The following is a 27,039-nucleotide window of genomic DNA, read 5'->3' on the forward strand; positions in this document are numbered from 1 at the left end:
ATGATCAAACGTAACAAGTTATTGAAACTGGAATGGTTGTGGTCATTTGGGTTTCAAAATAAAAGTCATTAAAACTAGTTGGCTAGTTTTGGGTCAGGTTTGAGCCAAGAGAAAACCCTGTTTAAAAATGATGACCACAAGAGGGCGATAAAGATATAATCTTTTTTCATATTTCTTAAAACGAAAATATTTAAATAATATTTTTTAGGCTATAGTATATTAAACGGTATTAAAACATTATTTACTAAATCATAACCATCTTTTGGAGCCAGTTTCTCAGAATTGCTCGAAATTCTGCTAAAAAGAGCTGAAAGAGAAACACAACATCACCCACAACATTAAAACCACCTGACTAATATTGTGTAGGTCCCCCTTGTGCCCCCAAAACAGCGCCAACCCACATCTCAGAATAGCATTCTGAGATGCTATTCTTCTCACCAAAATTGTACAGAGCGGTTATCTGAGTTACATAGACTTTATCAGTTCAAACCAATCTGGCCATTCTCTGTTGACCTCTCTCATCAACAAGGTATTTCTGTCCACAGAACTGCCCCTCACTGGATGTTTTTTGTTTTTGGCACCATTCAGAGTACATTTTAGAGACTGTTGTGCGTGAAAATCCCATGAGATCAGCAGTTACAGAAATACTCAAACCAGCCCATCCGGCACTAACAATCATCCATGCCATTATCTAATCAGCCAATTGTGTGGCAGCAGTGCAGTGCATAAAATCATGCAGATACGGGTCAGGGGCTTCAGTTAATGTTCACATCCACCATCAGAATGGGGAAAAAATGTGATCTCAATGATTTGGACTGTGGCATGATTGTTGGTGCCAGATGGGCTGGTTTTAGTATTTCTGTAACTGCTGATCTCTTGGGATTTTCATGCACAACAGTCTCTAGAATTTAGGGGTCCCACAACAATGTTTTGAGAAACATAAATAAATAAATAAATAAATAAGTAATGGCATTCTTGTTTGTAAATGCCTCATACACTCATTTAAAATGAGTAAAATAACAACAAAAAATACCGAAAAATATATAATAATATATTTTTATTATCAACGATAATAAAATAAATAAAAAATAATGATTAATACATAAACAAACAAATAAATAAAAAGAACTCATACTCATGAATTATTCAGCTCCTCCTCAGTATGGGAGGGGTTCCGGACCCCGGAATCAGATGTTGCTGTTGAGTCACCCCTGACTGGTAACAGCCAGTTGGCAGAAAACAAGCCGAGATGATGCTGGAGAACTGGGCATCTTTGAGTCGATTCAGAGTGTGAATGAATGCGTTTTTCCAATAAGGATAACATTTTGAACATCTGTGCTACACTGACGTATTATCAAAATGATGGAGGAAATTGACAGATTTCAAGTGCCACCGGTTAATCCAGAGATGAAGCTGCTGGTAAGTGCGACTCACTCCCACTAAATGGAGAAAAAGAGTGTACCTTACGGGTCATGGGAAATTACATTACTGGGAGTGAGCGAGAATAACAAAAAGCTGATCTAAATTACATATGCAAACAATTGCCTGCACAATGCCATTTTATATTGCTGTTGTTAAATGCAACGCGAAATCAACGGGATCTAGTTTTTGTGCAGAGAATATGCACTATGTATGTACGAGACGTTAGATTAAGTAGCTTGACTTTAGCTAATAATAACAATAACATTCAGTGTATGTTTGGTCTAATTTAACCTGGCCTACATATATTACCATATGTCAGTTATTATAGTGCAAGCCATTATGTATCAGGGCGTTTCCTATTGAGCTTTAATGGAATTCAAATTTCGCATGAATTGTTTATAATTGTGACGTTTCGAACGTAAGATGACGCAACAATGACAGTATTCTCGTTGGCATGTACTGTAATTGACGTTCGGTCTTCTAAAGTAGTATCTCACTATACAGTCTTTTAAACTCATAAATAATGTCAAGAATGACACATTTCTAATGTATTATGACCTTGTTTTTCTTTCAGATTGAGCACTACTGTTATTTGTTTTTTATTTTATAATTTAATTTGATTTATCTATTTATTTTATATACACTATAAATGATACATCTAGCTGTCAGATTTGCAGTTTTATTCATAAGGAGGCACTAGAACTACAATTACACACCATATAGACCTTGCAGTCTAACAACGCCTTGAGCTGAACTGATCTTGTCTGCCCAGTCAGACAATGGCAAACAGACATACATCTTAAATTTCAGATGATTAGTTGTTTGAGAGCTTGCGGGAAACACATTGATATCTATTTTAGTAGTTCTAAGTTTGTTTTCAATCATTTAGTAGGCCTGAATTTTCTGGGCAGAGTGAGATGCACACATTAGTATTTGCTGGATTGGTGTGATATGGCCTTAGATTGATATTGTCATCCCTTTTTTATTGGTGCTCCACTATTCCCAAAGAGCCAACTGTTTCCCTATTCAACACAGTGGGCTTTCTCATGCTAATGCATTCTACTAAAGTCCGAAAAAATATAGGCCTACAGCAACATGGCACCTGCTTTTCAAACCTGCTTTCCTTTTAGGAATTTACTACAAATTACAATGTGTGCTGAAATAATGTCTTGTATATAGGTAGAAGAAATGTGGCTGAAGTAAATCAGAATCAGCTTTATTGCCAAGTATGCTTACACATACAAGGAATTTGTCTCGGTGACAGGAGCTTCCAGTGCACAACAATACAATACAGCAACAAGACAGAGATAATAATTAAAAAATAATTAAAATAAAAATTGAATAGAAAATAAAGTATGTATAGAATACACAATAAGACTATATATATATATATATACTGTACGTAATACAAATCTGTTATATACAGTGCAAGGAAATGTAATGGCAGAAGAGGTAGGATGTGTTGGATAAATATAAAAAGACTAAACTGTGTATTGCATATAATTATTGCTCAATGGGGCAGTTTTAACTGTTCGTGAGATGGATAGCCTGAGGGTAAAAACTGTTCCTGTGCCTGATGGTTCTGTGCTCAGGGCTCTGTAGCGTCGACCAGAAGGCAACAGTTCAGAAAGGTAGTGGGCAGGGTCAGTGGGGTCCAGAGTGATTTTTCCAGCCTTGTTCCTCACCCTGGAATTGTACAGTTCTTGAAGGGAGGGCAGGGGGCAACCAATAATCCTCTCAGCAGTCCAAACTGTTAGGCACATGGTTAAGTAAAAAAATAAGAGGGCCAAATTTAAATTTCGGAATGCTGTTTGCTCAGATAAAAGGTGGTCAGACAGCATCAGCAATGACAGAAAGCTGCCACAGTGCCCTGTTGATTTGCGGTGACTGTGATTTTCCCAAGGAGGACATTTTCCTGGAACAGCATCCCTATCAAACTAACTTGGTCCTAACCCTTACCATTAAAGGGATAGTTCATAAAATTTTTTCCAAACTTGTATGACGTTCTTCTTTGGAACATAAAAGAAGGTTAGGCAGAACGACAGCCTCAGTCACCATTCTCTTTCATTGTATGGAAAAAAGTTACAATGAAAGTGAATGGTGACTGAGACTAACATACTACCTAACATCTCTTTTTGTTTTCCACAGAGGAAAGAAAGTCATATGGTTTGGAACAACATTAGGGTGAGTAAATGATGACTGAATTTTCATATTTAGGGGATCTATCCATTTAACCACCTGTAATAACAAAGGGTAGTGATTTGTTAATAAGAATGCTGTTCAAGAAACAACACCAGTCCTAACCCTAACCCTTAAATCTACAATGTTGGAATGTTGTTCCATAACCAACAAGGGTGTTGATCTAGAAACATATTGTATTTGGGAAAATCATAGTCCCCGTGATTTTGTACATGTAATACAATTTCTGAGCAGGCTTTATAGGTTATAGAGCATTAGACCTTAGGGCAATAAATTAGCCTTAGTATTACAATATTTCACGTGAATGTCTTTTTTGTGGCTGTAACCATTCATAGTTGGTACTGCTATTGATTTTTAAGGGAGTCGATCGTATTCTTTTGAGGTACAGTATTTGTTTATCCATTCTGTCTGGGTCTATATACGACCACCAGCAGCTGTTAGTCACCTCATGGATCATGCTTTGCTGTGATTGGTCTAAAGTGCAGCTTGTCAGATAATCCCACCAATCCTTTTTATCGGTTCAGCCATGTCAGCAACCCAATTGCCCATCTTTATCTCCTAACCTACATTACAAAAATGCATTTGGATCACAGGGTCACACATGAAAACACTAATCTACGTATGTCTGGTATTAAATGTTGACTTTCTCATTGACTGAAACGTCTTGAAGATTAATTGCTATCTGGCTAAACGTTGAGAGATTTATTGCACACTAGACCTTCAGGTTTACAGTATAATGACCAGTGGTCAAGGGTTCATCATAGTATAGTCAGCTGTAATACTGGTTACTGATTTGTTTGTTTCTATGGATTTATGTGCCTTGATCAAGTAGACTAGCTTTAATGTGTTTAGTCATGAGAGCTCCAATAGACTTCTGATCACTGTAATCTTGGATCCTGTGATAACATTATAAATCAGTTTTAAAACCTAAACTGAGATTAGTGTGACATCATATTGAGTTCAGTATAGCTTTCTGGCACCACTCCCCACTCGCTTTGGTTTTCTCATGGAGACGTTGAATAAATTTCACAGGCAGTTGTACATGGAGCTGGTGGAATATGCATGACTTTGATGTTGTGCTTTGCGGTTTTGGTCTGAGATTTTTGTAGCCTATGTAGTTCAACACGGGCTGAATGGGAAGCTTAATACATCGGATTACTCAATGTATGCCTTTGTAGACCATAAACAGAAAGGCACAGATATTGTTTTAATTTATGTGATGGCCTTAACTCCTTGCTTTGAAGGTGTTGGGCTTCCGATGCTCCAAACAATAAAAATGACATAGTGGTCCAGCAACTGAGTTTGACGTTTAGGTTTATCATTTGGTGTGTCATGAGAACTGCACCAGAAATGTAACATTGCTATAATGGCACGGCTCGAGTGGCTCAAGATGACAAACCAAAGAGTCTCAAGTGGCCTCATTGGCCATCTCCAATGAAGGCAGGCTTCTTTAGGCCATAATAGGCCCTCTGTTGGCAGAGGCGGGGTGGGTGTGCTGTTCTCCTAACATTTCCTTCAACAAGCTCCCTCTGTTCTGTCTCCCAGTCCCTAGTGATGTCACAGAGCACTTAGGCCCTTCATATTGAGGACTCAAGCAACAAAACATGCCTGGTGTCTTGCGAGCCAACTGGTTACTATGACAGCTAAAATCTCTATTTTTCCCCTTGTCAATCTCTCCACTAAGCAGCTGTGCTATCCTATCTATCTGTCTATCTGTCTATCTGTCTATCTGTCTATCTGTCTATCTGTCTGTCTGTCGCAACTAGTTAGAACACCTTAGCAACATGTAGCAACCACACAGAACATCCTAGCAATGCCAAACAACAAGCCAGAATAGCCTAGCAACAAGCCAGAACAGCCTAGCAACCTGCCAGAACACCCTAGCAACACCAAACAATAGCTACTACAGCCTGGTCTGATGTGTGACGATCTAACTAGTGGAAATATATATATATATATATTGTGTGTGTATATATATATATATATATATATACACACACACACACACACACACACAGTACTGTGCAAAAGTTTTAGGCACTAAAAAAAAAAAGTTTGTATATTGAAGATGTCTTCAAAAATAATGACATAAATAGTTTTCATTTATCCCTTAATGTCATACAAAGTCCAGTAAACTTAAAAAAAGCTAAATCAATATTTGGTGTGACCACCTTTGCCTTTAAAACAGCCCCAATTCTCCTAGGTACACCTGGACACAGTTTTTCGTGGTTGTTGGCAGATAGGATGTTCCAAGCTTCTTGGAGAATTTGCCACAGTTCTTCTAACTATTTAGGCTGTCTCAATTGCTTCTGTCTCTTTATGTAATCTCAGACTGACACAATGTACATTGGGGGGTTTTGTGGGGGCCATGACATCTGTTGCATGGCTCTCTGTTTTTCTATTCTAATCTTTTCTATTTGCAAAAGTAATGTTTGGGAGATGTTTATATTTCTTATTGACACACTAAAGCTGAAGATATAATTAACCATCTTAAGATAAATGCTTTTGTGAAACATCTTATGTGTCTAAGACTTTTGCACAGTACTGTATATGTATACAAAGAAACATTAATTTATTCTTAAAATTTTTATATATATATATATATATATATATATATATATATATATATATATATATATATATATATATAATATTTTTTTTTTTTTTAAGAATAAATTAATGTTTTTATTTGGTGTTAAAAATGAAGATACATCTAAGCTAGTAGAGTACATTTGAAGTTTCTGACTGCAAAGGCTCTACATCTTTCTTAGTTCTCGGATCAGTAAGTCGCCAGAGCACAGCTGTGAAAGCAAGCCGGAGACGTCTTGAGAGAGATGTATTAAAATGACCCGTTCCACCGACAGCGTGGCGACATTGTGCTGACTCATGTTATTTTACCCAACCCCAATAGAATCAACACCCTTGATGCATTCCCTGCCTCAACAGATGCAATTATTTCAACCAGTCTGTCTTGCTGTCTGCTTTCACCCACACACTGATCATGGTAGGAAAGGTTACATTGGTTCAGATTTGGGAGGGTTTTATAGATTTGTACTCATATAAAGAATGGATCATTGTGGTTGAATAGTCAACTAGAAGTCCAGTTACTGTCTAGTTGATTAGTGAGGTCTAGTTTATCTCCATATTTTCTTAGTTTTTATATTTTTAGCATTGGTTCTTTAGTTTGCATGCACATCCATAACTCATACATCTAGCATCAGCTCTTGGAAATGTAGTGTTGCATCTAGCTAATAAGTACAACTGTTTTTTTTTGTCTTCAGGACCCTGCGGCGACATCCACATTGGAGGCTGATTCAAGCACGAGGGAACCGGAGTCAGTCGCTATCAACTACAAGCCCACCCCACTACAAGTAAAAATAGGTGAGGCTCTTTTCCATTCAGTCTGTGATCTGACTAGGACATGGAACACAGGTCCTCCATGCCATATCCTAAGCACAGTGTAATTTGTCCATTTCAGTGTAAAAAAGTCTGTATTGATTTTTTTTCTGCTGATACTGCAATTGGGAAGCTTATGGTTTGGAGCAAGAGCTAAGGACTGATTAGCAGCAAACCATGTGAAATGGATGACCATGGTTTTAGATAAGCCAACAACTTTAGATAAGTCAAACCTTTGCATTTCCCTCAGAATATGTAACTACAACCTCTCAGACACAATTGTGAAGCTTTTTGGGGGATTACAGTTTACAGTTTACAACTTTTTTGTTCTAGGATGTTTGGTACAAAGTGCAAGATTATATTGAAGCAGAGTATGCTTCAATATACCTTAGTTATGGTAGATGGCATAGTTAACTAGATGGGGATGGTTGGAGCCATGGCCTAGCATTTTGCTAATGTTATTCTAACATGTTGAGATTTGGTGCTCAGGCGGGTAGCTCGAATCTGGCTTGCAATTTCCCAGTACCATTCCTCTTCTCTCATCAAATTGGAAGCAGGTAATCAGATCACACTTTTTCTAATTAATACAGTATACTTCGTTCTAAATCAGGTTTTAAAAGCACTGAACAGTTATCCATCATTTCGACTTTACATTAAGTAAGAGATAATGTACAGTCAGCTGGTCATTATCATGTAATAGACCCCTACAGTGTGATCAGGACCCCATCAATGAGCGGAGGGGTCTTGTATTATCCTGAAGGGGTTTATTTTGCAATAATGACAGGCTGACTGTGCATTATTCCAACTTATCACACGACTGCCTACCAAAATAAATAAATGGACATGAAGTATTGATTTGCATTGAAATTGTGTTATGAGTGAAGAAAAACCGAAATTCCATCTCGGGTTTGCGTTGAGTTCTGATAAACCTCTTGGTGTTTTTGATGAAAATGACTTTCTGTCTGCTCGTTATGCCACTTATCACAAGACCACTTGCTTAAGAAGTAAATAAATATATGGACATGAAATATTAATTTGAGCTGAAATTATTTTATTAGCTCACACATAGAGAAGACGCATGACCAACAGAAGATGGACACGTCATGGACTGATCTCTTGGCTCAATACAAAGAATATATAATTCAAAGCCATGTCTTTATTTTTGCTGAAAAGTGAGTAGATGGTATATTTTAACATTTTGAATATATTATTATTTATTTGTGATTTATTATTTATTCAAACCAGAAGCCCTTAAATGTGATATCATATCCTGTCCGTGCTATCCGAAATCATTTTGCGTGCATCTAGTGTGACCGCCCCTTCATTCACATTCTGCTCAAGGAACAGGTGTAAGAAATATTGCTCTTTGCTCAGTCCTCTCTTTCTCCATTGCAAGCACTCTCACAATACTTCCCCACGTATGTAGCATGCTCTGCTCACTGTTCAGAGCTATTCAGTTAGGGCATTCTGAAATACAGCAGTTGCTGTTGGTAATTAAACTTCATTTTACAGTCACTCCTCTGACAGCCTTATTACTTATAGCACCACAGAGAAATCTCTCACACACACACAGAGGCCACTGTGTGGAAGGCACACAGAAGTCAAGCACTGACTTCACGCCTGAAGAAACTGTTCTTAAGCTAGAAAACCACACAGAATATTTATATGAAAAGCCCGTACTCACAAAGCATACTAAAACTTTGCATCTTGCCATGACATTGACATCATATTCGAGATATTAAGCTAGATTCGAAGGATGTTGATGGCTCTCAAATTGTAATATTCTTAAATTTGTAAAATGTAATTCTAATAAAATTGCTCATACTAACCCTAAGTATTACCTAAAATCCTGTGGCTTGTTTCTTAACAATATGATGATTTTCATCTTGCGGATGATAAAACAGGCAAATAAAACCCATAGACTCACATTAAAGGACAGACCTGCTCTTTTGACTTGAGCCGGTATGTAAATACCTAGCAACCACATGACAATGCCTTAGCAACCACCAACAACACTAGCATCATGGCGGCGAGTTTTCTTTTCTTTTCTTCTGAAAATGTGGAATTCTTATATACATTTTCCCCAGGTTGGACCAGTAGAAAACAGTGTTTGATTTCAGATATATACAGTTGAAGTCAGAAGTTTACATACACTTAGGTTGAAGTCATTAAAACTCATTTTTTAAGCACCCCACAGATTTAATATTAGCAGACTATAGTTTGGCAAGTTGTTTAGGACATCTGCTTTGTGCATGACATGAGTAATTTTTCCAACAACTGTTTACAGACAGATTGCTTCACTTTTAATTAATTAGCTTCTGATAGGAGGTGTACTGAATTGGAGGTGTACCTGTGGATGTATTTTAAGGCCTACCTTCAAACTTAGTGCCTCTTTGCTTGACATCATAGGAAAATCAGAAGAAATCAGCCAAGACCTCAGAAAAAAATTGTGGACCTCCACAAGTCTGGTTCATCCTTGGGAGCAGTTTCCAAATGCTACCACGTTCATCATGTTCAATAGTACGCAAGTATAAACACTAGGGGTGTGACTGTGACGATATACTTAGCTCACGAGACGATACATGATACTGGGTTCATGAGAACGAGACGAGACGATATTTTAACACTATATACACTACCGGTCAAAAGTTTTGAAACACTTACTCATTCTTTATTATAACTTTTTTTCTTCACATTTTAGAATAATAGTAAAGTCATCATAACTATGGAATAACATAAATTGAACTATGGGAATGATGTTGTGACTAAACAAAATCCAAAATAAATCAAAACTGTGTTATATTTTAGCATCTTCAAAGTAGTCACCCTTTGCCTAGAATTTGCAGACATGTACTCTTGACATTTTCTCAACCAACTTCTTGAGGTATCACCCTGGGATGCTTTTTAAATAGTACTGAAGGAGTTCCCATCTATGTTGGGCAATTATTGGCTGCTTTTCTTTATTATTTGGTCCAAGTCATCAATTTCAAAAACTTTTTAAAAAAATAAATTTTAGTTTTGTAAGGAAATAAATTAATATGGTGGCACAATTATATTTTTGTCTACAAAACTAATTTCAAACATTTAAGCATACGCCTTCAGATCAAAAGATTTTTAAGATCATGAGAAACATTTCAGGCAAGTGTTTCAAAACTTTTGACCGGTCGTGTATATGACTGGAAAAATATTTTATTCTTTTATTCGACTGAAAGTCACAAAATGCAAAACAATGCAGGTGTATTTTGAAATGTTTTAACTAATCATCTTGTAATGAATGTCACTTCAGTTCTACTTTCTGAGTATGAATTATCATATGCAGTAAAAGACAGAACAATGTGCAAGCACTGTAAAAGGTTTGCCACAAACTCAACTGACTGGCTTCTCTCCTGTATGATTTCACATGAGTCTCTTCAGACCTGGTTGAGTTTAGTTGAGAGCTGCGGTGGTTCTGTAGGTGTCTTTGCATAGTGCTTGTGTTAGCCGCGGTGTACGGCACTATTTTCTTACAGAGCTTACATATTGGCTGTGTCTCTTTTGGAAGGCTGCGTCCTCCGGAGGTCGCATTTGTCGGCGGCATACGTCATCGAGGCTGTCTCGTTTCATTTTTGTAATTAATTTTTTTTTATTGGGAATGCAAAAAAAGGTTAACAATTGTATAAATGTAAGTGCATATACATAAAAGGCATTAACAATAGATAAAAAATAAGAAAAAAGAAAGAAAAAAATGAAATGAGACAGCCTCAATGATGTATGCGGCCGATAAATGCGACCCCCGGAGGACGCAGCATTCCAAATGAGACACAGCCTTTGTTCGTGTCTTGTCTGTCACTCTGTCTCCGTTTATTGTTTCCACCGGGTACCTAAATGCTGCCACACAAACGATATAAAAGTGGTGGGGGCATCATCTATGCTAATTTCACCCTCACACTCCATCATGCTGATATCGTGAGACAGCTTTTCACCTCAATGAGAAATATCGTCACGTTTTAATATCGTAAGATCTCGTGGCACGAGATCTCATCACACCCCTAATAAACACCATAGGACCATGCAGCCATCATATTGCTCAGGAAGGAGACTCATTCTGTCTCCTAGAGATGAATGTAGTTTGGTGCGAAAAGTGCAAATCAATCCCAGAACAACAGCAAAGGACCTTGTGAAGATGCTGGAGGAAACAGGTAGACAAGAATCTATATCCACAGTAAAACGAGTCCTATATCGACATAACCTGAAAGGCTGCTCAGCAAGGAAGAAGCCACTGCTCCAAAACTGCCATAAAAAAGCCAGATTACAGTATGCAAGTGCACATGGGGACAAAGATCTTACTTTTTGGAGAAATGTCCTCTGGTCTAATGAAACAAAAATTGAACAGTTTGGCCATAATGAACATTGATATGTTTTGAGGAAAAAGGGTGAGGCTTGCAAGCCGAAGAACACCATCCCAGTCGTGAAGCATGGGGGTGGCAGCATCATGTTGTGGGGGTGCTTTGTTGCAGGAGGGACTGGTGCACTTCACAAAATAGATGGCATCATGAGGAAGGAAATTTATGTGGATATATTGAAGTAACTACCCAAAACATTTGACCCAAGTTAAACAATTTCAAGCCAATGCTACCAAATAATAACAAAGTATATGTAAACTTCTGACCCACTGGGAATGTGATGAAAGAAAGAAAAGCTGAAATAAATCACTCTCTCTACTATTATTCTGACATTTCACATTCTTCAAATAAAGTAGTGATCCTAACTGACCTAAGACAGGGAATGTTTTCTACGATTAAATGTCAGGAATTGTGAAAATTCTTTAAAGTTTAAATGTTTGAAAGTTTAATTTGCACAGCTGATGTCATTTCCATCTTGTCTGATTATTTAAATTTCACAGAGAAACATAGAGAGCTGGCAAGGAAGGGGTCGGTGAAGAACGGAACTGTGGCTATCCCAGTCAATCAGCAACCCAAGAAAAATAACGTCATGGCCAGAACAAGGTGAGGCATGTAGAATGTGGTTTCACAAAGACTAACATAATTATCCACCCTCATTTTCATTAGTAATAACTTTAATTAGAACTTTTAGTTTGTCACCTACATGATTGCATTATTGTACAATTTTGCAATATAACAACATATAGCCTCATAATAATGGTTGGTTTGGTTAATGCATGAAAACAAAAATATGAACAACAGCAACCTCAAATCCTAAAAACACTAGCAGAGGGGTTTATATCAAGGCTGTACTGTCTGTGAATATTAATTAGTGTTAGTGCAGTCTTTGTGAGGGCCTCTGCCGCCCCACTGGTCCCTTGTGCCTTTTCAGGATTAGTGGTCTGGTCTGCAGGGCTGGTTTAGAGCACAGCTCTAGGCCTGTAGATTAGCTCCACACAGGCCTGCTTACTCTCCGATAGCCTGACGTTCATAGATTAACTTGAGTCGCATAGAGGAAGAACAAAGATGTCTAGCCATTTCCTGGCTAATGGAAAATGGGTCTGAGCCATATCCCTTTTTATTTGCAGTAAAAAAGTATTTTGGTATGGTGAGAACCATTAACGGAACCATTAGTCATGAAAATAATTGGGTCTCTCTCTCTCTCTCTCTCTCTCTCTCTCTCTCTCTCTCTCTCTCTCTCTAAATTTTGACTGGAAGAATAAAAAATAACGCTTTATTTTTATCAAAGGGGCGTTTTAGATCTGCAGCTCCGCCTGTTCTAAATCCGACACAGAGAAAAATTAGTGCGAACACACAATTGGTCAAAACTGTTAAATGCACAATCCAGAAATAATAATATACACAGAATGTAGAGGGTTGGCACTCCAGATAAAATGTATTATTTAATTTTTATTCATTGTCATTTTCACATTAATGTGGAAAAATCTACATTACAAATGTAGCAGTGACAGTAAAAGTGGCACTTAAAGTATAAAAAGGGGAAAACCATCCAAAACACTTTGGAACCTGCAGATTTGGATCTCTGAGACATCGGTAATGGTATCCATGAAGGCTGCAAGATAAACTGAATTAATTAAATCGCAATTTGTCCTTGCACAGTAGCGCTTCGCTGCAAACAAACAGCGCTTCTTCAGCATTTGAGTCCGAGATGTGTGAGCACGAGGGGGTCTCTAGTGGCTATAGGAGGCACTTCAGCACAGCAACATAACATTAAACAACACATTACAGTTAAATCTCCTTGCTGGAAAGCAAAAGACGCATTTAATAAGTCCTGATTTCAATCTCTAACCCTCCGTACAAAACAAGCTGAATTCCATAATATTACTCTGTAATATATATATACTGTATAAACAGTTGAAGTCAGAAGTTTACATACATCTTAGTCAAATAAAACTCAGTTTTTCACAATTCCTGACATTTAATCGTAGAAAACATTCACTGTCTTAGGTCAGTTAGGATCACTACTTTATTTTAAGAATGTGAAATGTCAAAATAATAGTAGAGAGAATGATTTATATTTTTATTTTTTTCATCACATTCCCAGTGGGTCAGAAGTTTACATACACTTTGTTAGTATTTGGTAACATTGCCTTTAAATTGTTTAACTTGGGTTAAACATTTTGGGTAGCCTTCCACAAGCCTCTTCTCACAATAAGTTGCTGGAATTTTGGCCCATTCCTGCAGACAGAACTGGTGTAACTGAGTCAGGTTTGTAGACCTCCTTGTTCGCACGCGCTTTTTCAGTTCTGTCCAAAAATTTTCTGTCGGATTGAGGTCAGGGCTTTGTGATGGCCACTCCAATATCTAGACCCATTTGTGATTGGGCCTTAACTTCCTGGCTGATGTCTTGAGATGTTGCTTCAATATATCCACATAATTTTCCTTCCTCTTGATGCCATCTATTTTGTGAAGTGCACCAGTCTCTCCTGCAGCAAAGCACCCCCACAACATGATGCTGCCACCCCCATGCTTCACGGTTGGGATGGTGTTCTTCGGCTTGCAAGCTTCACCCTTTTTTATTCAAACATAACGATGGTCATTATGGCCAAAACGTTCAATTTTTGTTTCATCAGACCAGAGGAAATTTCTGCAGAAAGTAAGATCTTTTGTCCCCATGTGCACTTGCAAACTGTAGTCTGGCTTTTTTATGGCTGTTTTTGGAGCATTGGCTTCTTCCTTGCTGAGCAGATGTATAGGCTGCTGAGTTGTGGTCACAGTGAACTGCTCTGTGGAAATAAAGCGAACTGAAAGCAAAGCACCTCCTGAGCTGAGATGTCTGAGGTCATTTGCAGCACTCATAGACGATACTGTTCTTGCAAAAAAAAAAAAAATTCAAAAGACAGAAAAGAGAGTGAGAACCTTTTATATCCGTACACACAGCATGTAATACATGCACATAAACGGCTTTTCTGTCATCTGTTCTTAATAATATAATAAAGTGTGCTTCTTCAAGCACATGTCAGTGTGTCTATGGGCAAATAATTTGTAATATTAATTTGATAATAATAGCCTAATAATAATAATAATTTAATACATTAATGGGAAAACGAGCCAAATATCATCTTGACATCGTCAAAGGCATCAGCTATTGGCGATCACTCTGACCATCGTCGATCCCCGAGATCATCGTCTATCGGCACAACCCTAATGTGCATTTCTCTCTATAAATGAACAAAATGTTCAGGCAGTCTCCTTGCTGGTTTTTCTGACACATTCAGAATCATTACCGCTTTTACTAGTGTTGCTGCGGCTCGCTTCGTGCGTGCACTTGTAAAATTTACATTTTAAACGCTCATTGTCACGGTTTAGTATTTCTCTGTAATGTAGAACAGTGTTAGCTGTGTTAATTATAACATTCTTTCTCAGCCCTGGAACTCAAACCATTTTCTGATGCCCCCAAAATATATATATTTATTTAAGTAATTAAATGTAATAACATAAGCGTGCGACAGCTAGTTGACTAATGGCTTAAACTAACGACTACTAGTTGACAAGGAAAATCTGTGGTCGGGGCAGCCCTGCATCCTGATCAGATGCCCGAACCACCTCAACTGGCTCCTTTCAATGCAGAGAAGTAGCGGTTCTACTCCGAGCCTTCCGAGTACCAATCCACCTGTCGATCTCACGATCTGAACTCCTCCACTTGGGGCACATGGTCTCCACCCTTTTCTGGCAGAGAACCATGGCCTCAGACTTGGTGGTGCTGACCCTCATCCCAACCGCTTCACACGCGGCCACAAACCTCCCAAGTGCGCACTGGAGGTCACAGAATGATGATGCCAACAGGACCACATCATCTGCAAATAGCATGGATGCAATCCTGAGACCCACAAATTGGACACATGCCACACCTCGGCTGAGCCATGGATCCTATCCTTGAATATCACAAACAGGATCGGTGACAAGGGACAGCCCTGTCAGAGTCCAACGGCCACTGTAATAAGCTTGACGTAATGCCAAGGATGCAGACGCAGCTTTCGCAACAGTTATACAGGGACCAAAGGTACCCCATACTCCTGCAGTGTCCCCCACAGGACATCCTGGGGGACACGGTCATATGCCTTCTCCAAGTCCACAAAACAAATGTAAACTCATTGAGCAAACTCCCACGCCCCCTCTAGGACCTACGCTAAGGTAAAGAGCTGATCGACGACCGGGACAGAATCCGCATTGTTCCTTCTCAATTTGAGGTTTGACATTTGTCCGGAGTCTCCTCTCCAGCACCCTGGCATTAGCTTTCCCAGGTATGCTGAGAAGTGTGATCCCTTGATAGTTGGAACACACCCTCCGGTCCCCCTTTTTTAAAAATGGGAACTGCCACACCTGTCTGTCAATCCCTAGGTACCACCCCAGACCCCCACACAATGCTGAAAAGGCGTGTCAGCCATGACGGCCCAAAAACATCCAGGGACTTCAGCATTTCAGGGCGAATCTCATCCACCCCTGGCGCCTTGCCACTTCGGAGCTCTTTGACTACCTCAGTGACCTCTGCCAGGGAATGGGTGTCAAACCCCCTCCGGAATGTGGGAGAAGTTCCTCGGGATGTGGTGATTAAAAATCTTCTGGACAGGGGTCTCTCCGCCAAATGTTCCCAGTTCACCCTCACAATCTGTTTGGGTTTGCCAGGTCTATCTGGCAGTTTCCCCCGCCATCTGATCCAACTCACCACCAGGTGGTGATTGGTTGACAGCTCAGCTCCTCTCTTCACCCGTGTGTCCAGAACATACGGCTGCAGTTCTGATGATATGACAGTAAAGTCGATCATTGACCTTTGGCCTAAGGTGCTCTGGTACCAAGTACACTTATGAACAACCTTATGTTCGAACATGGTGTTTGTTATGACCAATCCATGACTAGCACAGAAGTCCAATAACAGTACACCACTCTGGTTCAGATCAGGCTGGCAGTTCCTCCCAATCACTCCCCTCCAGGTATCTCCATCATTGCCAACATGAGCACTGAAATTGCCCAGCAGAACTATGGAGTTCCCAGCTGGCACCCTCTCCAGGGCCCCTCCTAGGGTCTCCAAGAAGGCCGAATACTCTGTACTATGGTTCGGTACATAAGCACAGACCACAGTCAGAGCTTTTCCCCCTGCAACATGAAGTTGCAATGAGGAGACCCTCTCATCTACTTGGCTAAACTCCAAGATCATAGCGCCAAGCCGGGGGCTTGTGAGTATACCCACACCTGCTCGACGCCTTTCACCCTGAGCAACTCCGGAGAAGGAGAGAGTCCAACCCCTGTCCAGGAGTTTGGTTCCAGAGCCAGAACAGTGTGTAGAGGTGAGTCCAACTATATCTAGCTGGTATCTCTCAACCTTACACACTAATTCTGGCTCCTTCCCCACCAGTGAGGTTACATTCCAAAAGCCAGTTTCTGTAATCAAGGTCTAGTCCACACAGACCCCTGCCTTCGCCTGCTACCCATTTGGCATTGCACCGGACCCCTATTTCTCTCCTTGGAGGTGATGGGCCCACAAGAAGGCGGCCCCACGTTGTTTTATGGGCTAAGCCCAGCTGGGCCCCATGAGTCAAAGCCCGGCCACCAGGCGCTCAACTGTGAGCTCCTCTCCTGGGCCTGGCTCCAGGAAAGGGCCCCGGATTCCCTGTTCCAGGCGAGGTCACTTTTCTTATTGCTGACCACATCATAGGGGAGTTTTGGATCGCTCTTTGTCTGGCCTCTCGATTGGCCAGCCAATTGATAATGCTTGTTTTAAATATTTTTGATTGAATTTTGAGTAAATATTGTGTAAAATGAATGTTCTTTTAATTGTAGCACTTTTGTAAACAGCTCTTTTGCTTTCATTAAACTGTATTATATACAGCCTGCATATTGGCATTATATAGGCCATCTATAACACTGCTCTGTAGATATCAGCATCAGCCAATATCAGTCGTTAGCTATTTCTGGCAAATAGTCCAATCAAAGCGATGTGACATGTCTTTCTACATTCATAAACATAGTCATGGCCCATGGGCCATACATGTTTGATTAATCTTGTATTCTTTTGTACTTTTCCTCAATTCTTTTCTCATTGCAGGCTGGTTGTCCCTAATAAAGGCTATTCATCCTTAGACCAGAGTCCAGATGAGAAGCCTCTTGTAGCAGTGGACACAGACAGGTATGACACACTTCACATTACTGTCGCTAAAATTGAGCTATTCTCTGGGAAATGGTGCAGACATCTGTTGTGGATATTTAAGAATGCTTCAGAACAAGAGCAGGATTAGAATTCATAAAACGACAAGAGCTTAGAAATAAATCCCCTAATTAAAGTTTTGTGCCATTCTTCGAGCAGCCACAATAGTAGCATTACCATTTCAAAAGGAGCTGACATTTAATCAAAATAACAGCTCATTTTGATGCAGCTAAAGCTGGTGCCCTACAATCTGGTGTGAGAAATGGACAAGGCATAAAATATTTAAAGTTAATAGGCTTGAGAAATACGTTTTAAGGCAAAGGGAGACCTTTCAGTATTGACAAAAATAATCAACATTTTGCATCCTTTTTGATGTCAAGCATAAAAAAGGATGGAAATTCACCATAAAAATCTCATAAAAATAGTCCATATGAATTGAATTTTATATTGAACATTATAGTCTCCTAAAGCCATATGATAATTCTGGGAGACCCAAGTTTAAATAATTATTCACACACTTAAACTGTTCACACTAGATCTACTTAAAACATGCATAGTTCAAAGGAATAGTTAATCCAAAAAAATGTATACTCTTATCATTTACTCACCTGCTGGCCATCCCAGATGTGTAGGACTTTCTTTTTTCTGCAAACACAAATAAAGATTTTTAGAAAAATATCTCCGCTCTTTAGGTCCATACAATGCAAGTAAATTGTGGCCAGAAATGTGAAGATCTGAAAAGTATATAAAGGCAGCATGAAAGAAATCCATATGACTCCAGTGGTTAAATCCATGTCTTTAGAAGCTATATAATAGATGTGGGTGAAAAACAGATCATTTAAGTCCTTTTTTACTATAAATCTCCACTTTCACTTTCACACCTTCTTTTGTTTTTTGGCAATTCACATTGTTAGTGCATAATACCACCTACTGGTCAAAAGTGGAGATTTATATTAAAAAGGACTTAAATATTGATCTGTTTCTTACCCACACCTATTATATCTCTTCTGAAGACATGGATTTAACCACTGGAGTCAGGATTACCTTTATGCTTCCTTTATGTGCTTTTTGGAGCTTCAAAGTCCTGGCCACCATTCACACCATTGTATGGACCTACAGAGCTGGGATATTCTTCTAAAAATATTCATTTGTGTTCTGCAGAAGAAAGAAACATCTAGGATCGCATGAGGGTGAGTAAATAATGAGAATTTTCATTATTGAGTGAACTTTTCTTTTAAGGTTCAGCCAGGATTTTCTGTGAATAACAATGTATTCTATGATATGGGCCCTTTAGAACAGATTACATAAACTGGACTATGATGTGCTTTTAGTGTAGGATCACTAATTTTGGCCAGGATTTCTCTTGGAACCTATATCCAAGAATGTTGGAAAAGCAGGTAAACATGTTTGTTGACAAAAGTCCAAAGCACTTTGAATCAACTGTATCATTTGTGCAGTCCACACCCTTCTGTAATGAGATGTGTCACAGTATGTCTTCAGCCATAATAGCCTGTTTGCTGTTCGGTTCAGATGATCAGGCACAGCATGACAGTATCTCACACAGATGGGTCTCTTAACTTAATGCTTTCTGTGTTGCCAGCTGTCTGCTGCATTTCTGTGACCTCAGCTGAAGCCTACAACTGTAATTAAGTCATGTTTTAGGTCACCAACCATTGTATCTCTCTGTCTGTTTTCCATTTGTAACACTCATTCTCTGACTCCGAAAGCAGTCAATGTGTGCATTTAGAGCAGTTCTCTAATGGTTATGGTTCTGGACCCAGATTTTACAGTTAGTTATGAAGTGAAATGCCCACTGAGTAGCGCTAAAAGCAAGTTATAGTTTTCCCCAAACAGTCTTTAAGGTCTGTGCTCTATAGAGTTTTAAATCAACAAACCTATCTTAAACCTAAACCTAATTGACACTGTCATGAAAAGTAAATGTGGGACAAAAAATGCAATTGCTAAAGGAAATGTTAATTTGTCGTGCTTCTGTATGAATCTTTTGGCTCACGTGTCGACTCGCGTGCTCTTTGGGACTTGTACCCTGGTCCTTTGCATCGCAAGTGCAATGCTCTATCAGTCAATAAAAAAAAAAGAATAAACCGATCGACACGGGTAGATTTTTGCCCAATACCCTGATTTCACGTTGCCTTTAAACACCTTTATTGGTATTCCTACTGGCTTATCCAGTGTACGCAAGTCTTGTGCGCATGTGTCTTCACGGTTTGACGTCATTAGCAGAGAGTAACTCGATTATTTTAAATCTCAAGTAAACATGGTTTTCTTGCTTTGTCGGGTTTTTAAGTAAGCTGATTTTGGTGTGCATGTAAATGGCTGCATTGATGTTTTGCCGCCTCCAGGGTTCATTTCACCAGAAAACTGCTGCAATATGTACAATTAGCCACATAAAAATACGTTTGCAAAAATGTAGGTATAGTAACGTGTTTCTATGATACCAGGTCAACAGTAAAAGATATGGAAAGTGTTTTCTCCTCCCTATTTTAAAGATAAGCCTATTTATTTTGCTATGCATTTTATTATTTGTATTTAACATATATTTTTCCCCTGTTGTCTGCGACCCTTTGAGAACAGATCTGCAATCCATGTTTGGGTTGCAACCCACCAGTGATTTAGAAGGTTCACCCACTGTCTGTCACATACTCAGGCGTTCTGTCTCTCACATGCTTATACTATCTCCTGCCAGTCTCTTACGACACTTGTTCTCGCTTGTGTACTCCATTTATTGGAGAGCTCAGCTTCGTTAGAACAAGCCTTTAATTGCAGCAGAAATCGGCGTGAAGTTTCCAGATTGTCGCTGCTGATTTTTCCTGTTAGATTAATTTGGCTGAAATGCAATCTCTACATTTTTCTCATTTGATCTCACTTCAGTGCATCTGAATAAGTCTCATTGTAATGATTAAATGTGCCAAATGTTGTGTATGCTCACTCAGTTTTCAACATGATTCACAATTAGTGTGAATCCTTGTCTTCATTTTATGTCTCTATGGGGTATATTTACCTCAGCTGGATTATGAATTGATTTGGCTTCCTGTAGCTCAACGGAATACCACACTAGCAATGCAGAGGTCATGGGTTTGATTCTCAGGGAACACACATACTGATAATGTATACGTTGTATGCACTGTAAGCCGCTTTGCATAATAGTATCTGCCAAATGCGTAAATGTAATTTTATCTCGGGTTTGCTGTAGAAAGAGAGTGATTTCATTGGCCCGTAGCCGTTCTGCTGAAACTAAAGGTACCCATATGTGACTGTCTACTTCCTATTCTTTTTCAGTGACGATGACTTTGATATGTCCAGATATTCATCATCTGGATATTCCTCAGCCGAGGTGAGATCTCTGAGGGACCAGGTATATTTGTCTTGAAATAACGTCATTTAACCATTTGACCCCTTTGTAGACGTCATCACCATCTCATTAGTTGGGCTTCAGCTCTTTTTATAGTTTTAATTCAGTGGAAGCTATTATTTTTACAGAAGTCTCAATTTCATGACAAATGTTCATTTAGATCACGTCCCTTCATAGAATAACCCTGTAATGTCACAGCTTTCGAATAATTGATTCTTATTGGTTGATTGTGGCATTCCGTGGTCAAATATTTTTGTGTTATGGCCACTGTACTGTATAATGGACCATTGTCCCATAGCTATGCTAGTTTCATGTCTCTCGTATCACACCGCTGCCTTTTTCTTCACACTTAATACAATATTTGAAACTCTAATCAATATTTCATATCCATTTATTTACTTATTTGGTACGTAGCCCTGTAAGCAGTTCACAGTAAGTACAGTTTACAGTAAAATACCCACACTTGCACAATTATATGCAAGAACACCTTGTTCTGGTTTATTTTCCAGTAATGAACGATTGGCTGTACATTACCCCTCACAAATATGGTTAATCATGTCATAATTAAGAGCATTGATAAATTATTTGGTGATTAAAAACTTTGTTTAATTCCATGCCTTTCCTACAGCAAATAAACCAAGACTTAAACATCCAGCTGCTGAAAGACGGCTACCGATTGGACGAAATCCCAGATGACGAAGATCTGGACCTCATTCCACCCAAATCTGTCAACCCCACTTGTATTTGTTGCCAAGCCACTTCCTCCACAGCCTGTCAAATCCAGTAACCCCTCTTTCCCCTTGAACTCCTCCCACCCTATTTAATCCTGTGAGTTAAGCTCACAGTTAGTACTCTCAGCATAGATTAACTACTAAATAACTTAAATAAACACAATAGAATGGGTGTTACAGTTAATATAAAATAGGGAGAAAATTGTGAATAAAAATGCACACAGAAAATGTTACTTTCATTGGTTCCTCCTATGGTAGGATGTGAGTCTTTGTATCATCACTAGAGTGGGCTAGACTTAGGTGTGTATAGATGCATTGAGGTTTGCATGAATGCACGGTGCAAAAAAAAAAAAAAAAAAAGGAAGCAGCTGCTAAAATATCTTTTAAAATGGAACAAGAAAACATTTGATACTACAGATTCGTCAATACCGTACTTTAAGATCCACCTTTGTTTAGCTTATGCTTTCTGTTGTTATTGCGGACACATTTTTTTCATTTTCAAATAAAAGCGATTGCAGAGTGACGAGGAGAATGTGGATCATTTTGATTTCTCCATATTTTCAAATGGATGTATTATTATCATATGAGTAGCTCTGTTGCAAACACTAATAAAAGGGCATACTCTTGAAATATCCATACATAAAACATCTGCTAAGATACTTACAGCATATATAATTGTCTTGTCAGGGAATGTCATTAAATATTATTATATATTTTTTTACGTTGTTGCTTGTTTTTTGTTGGCTTACACAATGAACACCAAGCCGCAATGGTTATACATAAATAATAAAATGAGACATTTCTGAAAGCTTTTTAATTAGAATTGTTGTAATGTATTAGAAAGGGAAAAAGGCTTGCTTTGATTACTTAAAGATTAGTAATAAAAGGTGCTATAAGATACCATACATCTCCCATAGACCCCTGGTATTAAGATCACAAGTATGAACCGATCACAAGTGGTCAGCACTAAATACAGGTCTAAACGGGGTATAAAATATTTTGTGATCAGATCACAAAAACCACACACGAAGGTAGTCAATAACGCATGTGACCGTAGTCAAAAATGCATGTGACCAAATCGCATTTGAGGTGTAAACGCTAATCCGTCCTGAATGTGTCCCAGACAGCAGTGAAGCACCACCCCTCACCTGTCAATCAACTGCTGTGCTTAAACAAGAGTTTAAACTTCCGGTTATGAGTGGCTTTAAAAGAAAGTAACCGTCATATCGTAAAATAAAAAAAAAGCGATACATACAATCACGAGAACTTAAATGTGCTGTAAGTGATTTTAGCATTCCGAAGCTTTCACGTGATTGAGCAGTTGAATTAGCCACGGACCCACATTCCAAAACTCCGCCCTCCAAAGATAATTTTGTGACCAAAACCAAGCAAAAGAGCTGCATTGTTTGTTTCTGTGGCTGTCAAATTCAACAGTGGCACAATAGCGCCCTCAACTAACAAACATTATGAATCATAGCCTCAATGATCCGCTTCAAATTCAACACAATGAGAACGAGCAAAAATGACTGACAGGTGAAAAGCGTCAATGTCCAAGGTCCGCAGATACATTTCTGTTTGCTGTTTACAAAGTCTAACACGCTGACATAGTGATTGATGTACAGTTGAAGTCAGAAGTTTACATACACCTTAGCCAAATACAATTAAACTCAGTTTTTCACAATTCCTTACATTTAATCGTAGAAAACATTCCCTGTCTTAGGTCAGTTAGGATCACTATTTTATTTTAAGAATGTGAAATGTCAGAATAATAGTAGAGAGAATGATTTATTTAAATTCTTCTTTCTTTCATCACTTTCCCAGTGGGTCAGATGTTTACATACACTTTACTAGTATTTGGTAGCTTTGGCTTGAAATTTTTTAACTTGGGTCAAATGTTTTGGGTAGCCTTCCACAAGCTTCTCACAATGAGTTGCTGGAATTTTGGCCCATTCTTCCAGACAGAACTGGTGTAACTGAATCAGGTTTGTAGGCCTCCTTGCTCGCACATGCTTTTTCAGTTCTGTCCACAAATTTTCTATCGTATCGAGGTCAGGGCTTTGTGATGGCCACTCCAATACCTTGACTTTGTTTTCCTTAAACTATTTTGCCACAAATTTTGAGGTATACTTGGGTCATTGGCCATTTGGAAGACCCATTTGCGACCGAGCTTTAACTTCCTGGCTGATGTCTTGAGATGTTACTTCAATATATCCACATAATTTTCCTTCCCCGTGATGCCATCTATTTTGTGAAGTGCACCAGTCCCTCCTGCAGCAAAGTACTCCACAACATGATGCTGCCACCCCCATGCTTCACGGTTGGGATGGTGATCTTCGGCTTGCAAGCCTCACCCTTTTTCCTCCAAACATAATGATGGTCATTATGGCTAAACAGTTAAATTAGACCAGATGACATTTCTCGAAAAAGTAAGATCTTTGTCCTCATGTGCACTGTAGTCTGGCTTTTTTATGGTGGTTTTGGAGCATTGGCGTCATCTTTGCTGAGCAGCCTTTCAGGTTATGTCGATATAGGACTCGTTTTACTGTGGATATAGATTCGTGTCAAACTGTTTCCTCCAGCATCTTCACAAGGTCCTTTGCTGTTGTTCTGGGATTGATTTGCACTTTTTGCACCAAACTACATTCATCTCTAGGAGACAGAATGCGTCTCCTTCCTGAGCGGTATGATGGCTGCATGGTCCCATGGTGTTTATACTTGTCTACTATTGAGCGTGATGAACGTGGTACTTTCAGGCATTTGGAAATTGCTCCCAAGGATGAACCAGATTTGTGGAGGTCCACAATTTTTTTCCTGAGGTCTTGGCTGATTTATTTTGATTTTCCTATGATGTCAAGCAAAGAGGCACTAAGTTTGAAGGTAGGCCTTAAAATACATCCACAGGCACACCTCCAGTTCAGTACACCTCCTATCAGAAGCTAATTGGCTAATTGTCTAAAGGCTTGACATCATTTTCTAGAATTTTCCAAGCTGCTTAAAGGCACAGTTAACTTGGTGTAGGTACTGTACCCTTCTGACCCACTGGAATTATGATATAGTCAATTAAAAGTGAAACAATCTGTCTGTAAACAATTGTTGGAAAAATTACTTATGTCATGCACAAAGTAGATGTCCTAAACGACTTGCCAAAACTATAGTTTGGTAATATTAAATCTGTGGAGTGGTTAAAAAATGAATTTTAATGACTTCAACCTAAGCGTATGTAAATTTCTGACTTCAACTGTATGTCGCTATGAAATCAGAGAACCTCCCCTCGAAATCCGAATAGATGTGGTCACAGTAGACTCATTTAAGGTGTAAACAGCAATGTGTCTCGCCTGACCAAGTGATCGGATCACCCCAGGAAGCATCTTAATAGCAAGTGTAAACGGGGTCATAATCTCAAAATCATTAAGTGGAGAGAAATGCTACAGATTTTGTTTAACACTATCTGATTTGTGCCAAAATGCATAAAATGCATTGTTTCTTTATTTTGAAAGAGGGATTGGATGAGGTAAGCTTACGGCCAGCATTTATAAGTGACGTTAGAAGTCAATTTTACACAAGTTCAGTTTGCTCTTTAATGTTTTCACCTTTACAGTTACTTTAAAATGCACTACCATTCTGCCAGACAATAGGATACTCTGTTTGTTCACTTGCTGCTCTTATTTGATGGATTTTTTTAAGAAACTCCTCAAACACACTTATTTTAGTTGCTTTGAGTCAATGGCCAAATCACTAAAATGTCTTTTAAGCACCTGTTCTTGTGTGTGCAACAGTGAGTGCTGTTTTCCATTGTTTTTGTGTCCTCTCTCATGCAATTTTGAAATTTATTTTGTAAAGCTTTCAGAGCACCTGTTTGTCTAATGTGCAAGTCGCCACCTCATTGCCACTTCCAGTTGTAATTATATGCCCCTTACACAAGTACCTACACTAGTAATGCTCCAGTTTTCATTTGATGTACTACATTAAGAGAATGAATGAAAGGGAAATCATAATGAAATAATATAATAATATAATATTTATGTTTTTTAAAAAGCAAGATTTGAAATGACACTAACCAGGGAAACGTTGTCTTTATATAGGTCTTTACTGAATGCAGAACACAACAATGTTGAAGGGATAGTATATCCAAAAATGATTTACTCAACCTTCATGTTGTTCTAAACCTGTATGACTTTCTTTCCTCCATGGAACACAAAAGGAGATGTTAGCCAGAATCGTTAGCCTCAGATACCATTCACTTTCATTGTATCTTTTATCCTTGTATTGAAAGTGAATGGTGACTGAGGGTAACATTCTGCCTAACATCTTTTGTGTTCCATGGAAGAAAGTAAGTCATATGAGCTTAGAACAACATGTGTGTGAGTAAACAGTAAAATCATTTTTATTTCTGTTTGAACTATCTCTTTAACTATCTGTGACGTTTTCATTGCTGTATTGATATTGCCATAGATCTTATTGTAGCAATAGATAACCAATGCCTGTTCTATAAGCTCATCACATCGATATGAAAGTGGAGAATTTGAAAGCAAGTTCTCTAATGCCTCTTACCTGGCATTTTTACTCTCTTTCATGGTACTTATGGATGTGCCATAGGACTGACTGATTCCTGCATCTGTGTATGTATTGAATAAGGATGTCCATCACTGCAACACTGTATCTGATTTGGGTAAAGATAAACACTCCATTGTGTAACATCATTCTCCACTCTGTTACTTCACTGAATTAGCTATACAGTGTGTCGTGTTATTTATTGCCAGTCATATTTTTTTTAATTTGTTGATATCAATGGGATTTTTTAACTTGCATTTTTATTTTCTGTCCTGTTTTATTTGCCCTTCTGTCTATAAATATGATTGTAAAAGACATAAACCAGTTTCCATACCAGTATTTAACAATGTTATTGTTCTGTGTAGTGAAGCATATCAGTAAAAACATCTGGAACATACAATTACAACTGACTTGTCCTGTGTTTTTTATTTTTTTATTTTTTATTCCTTTTATAGGGGAGACCGGGGATAGTTGTCACATGGGCAATATTTCAGTAACTTTAAGTCAGAAGTTCAATTACACAAATGCTTGTTGTCTCTTGCAATGTCTTTTTATGTTGGTTTCAAATACCTACTTCAAAACTGTTTTAAATTCAAATTAGTTTTGTGAATTCTCCTGCCTAAAATTGCAATATTATCATATTTTTGCTCTATAGAAGGGAACACAATAAAGCCAGACTGGCATACATTAAGGCAAGGGGCAAGTTAGATTTGAACTGTATTCTCAGTACAACTATGTTTCATACTGTAAATATCATTTTTGTCACATTTAATGCAATTTATTAAT

The 27,039-nt window shown here is 38.6% G+C and overlaps 1 protein-coding gene across 3 annotated transcripts; it reads left to right on the forward strand.

Annotated features, from left to right (window-relative positions):
• Positions 1-1,221: 1,221 nt before the first annotated feature.
• On the forward strand, positions 1,222-26,659 carry LOC127430609 (protein FAM219A-like). Of its 3 annotated transcripts, none has more exons than XM_051680500.1 (6): positions 1,222-1,419; positions 6,903-7,002; positions 11,900-12,002; positions 17,503-17,583; positions 20,899-20,974; positions 21,600-26,659. In XM_051680500.1, exons 1-6 carry the CDS (start codon positions 1,360-1,362, stop codon positions 21,756-21,758), a joined length of 579 nt encoding a protein of 192 aa, XP_051536460.1. In that variant the 5' UTR covers positions 1,222-1,359; the 3' UTR covers positions 21,759-26,659. The 3 variants fall into 3 exon arrangements, with proteins under 3 accessions (XP_051536460.1, XP_051536462.1, XP_051536461.1); XM_051680502.1 differs by having other exon boundaries at positions 20,899-20,953; XM_051680501.1 differs by having other exon boundaries at positions 21,386-21,741.
• Positions 26,660-27,039: the final 380 nt, after the last annotated feature.

This window comes from Myxocyprinus asiaticus, chromosome 40 (genome assembly GCF_019703515.2).
Source record: "Myxocyprinus asiaticus isolate MX2 ecotype Aquarium Trade chromosome 40, UBuf_Myxa_2, whole genome shotgun sequence".
Lineage (NCBI taxonomy): Eukaryota > Metazoa > Chordata > Actinopteri > Cypriniformes > Catostomidae > Myxocyprinus > Myxocyprinus asiaticus.

What these genes read in the sequence shown, in the direction of transcription:
- LOC127430609 (XM_051680500.1), top strand. Translation starts at nt 1,360, where the DNA reads ATGATGGAGGAAATTGACAGATTTCAAGTGCCACCGGTTAATCCAGAG. An exon ending in CCCACTACAAGTAAAAATAG is followed by an intron (nt 7,003 to 11,899) that starts GTGAGGCTCTTT and finishes TAAATTTCACAG; the next exon opens with AGAAACATAGAGAGCTGGCA. An exon ending in GTAGCAGTGGACACAGACAG is followed by an intron (nt 17,584 to 20,898) that starts GTATGACACACT and finishes ATTCTTTTTCAG; the next exon opens with TGACGATGACTTTGATATGT.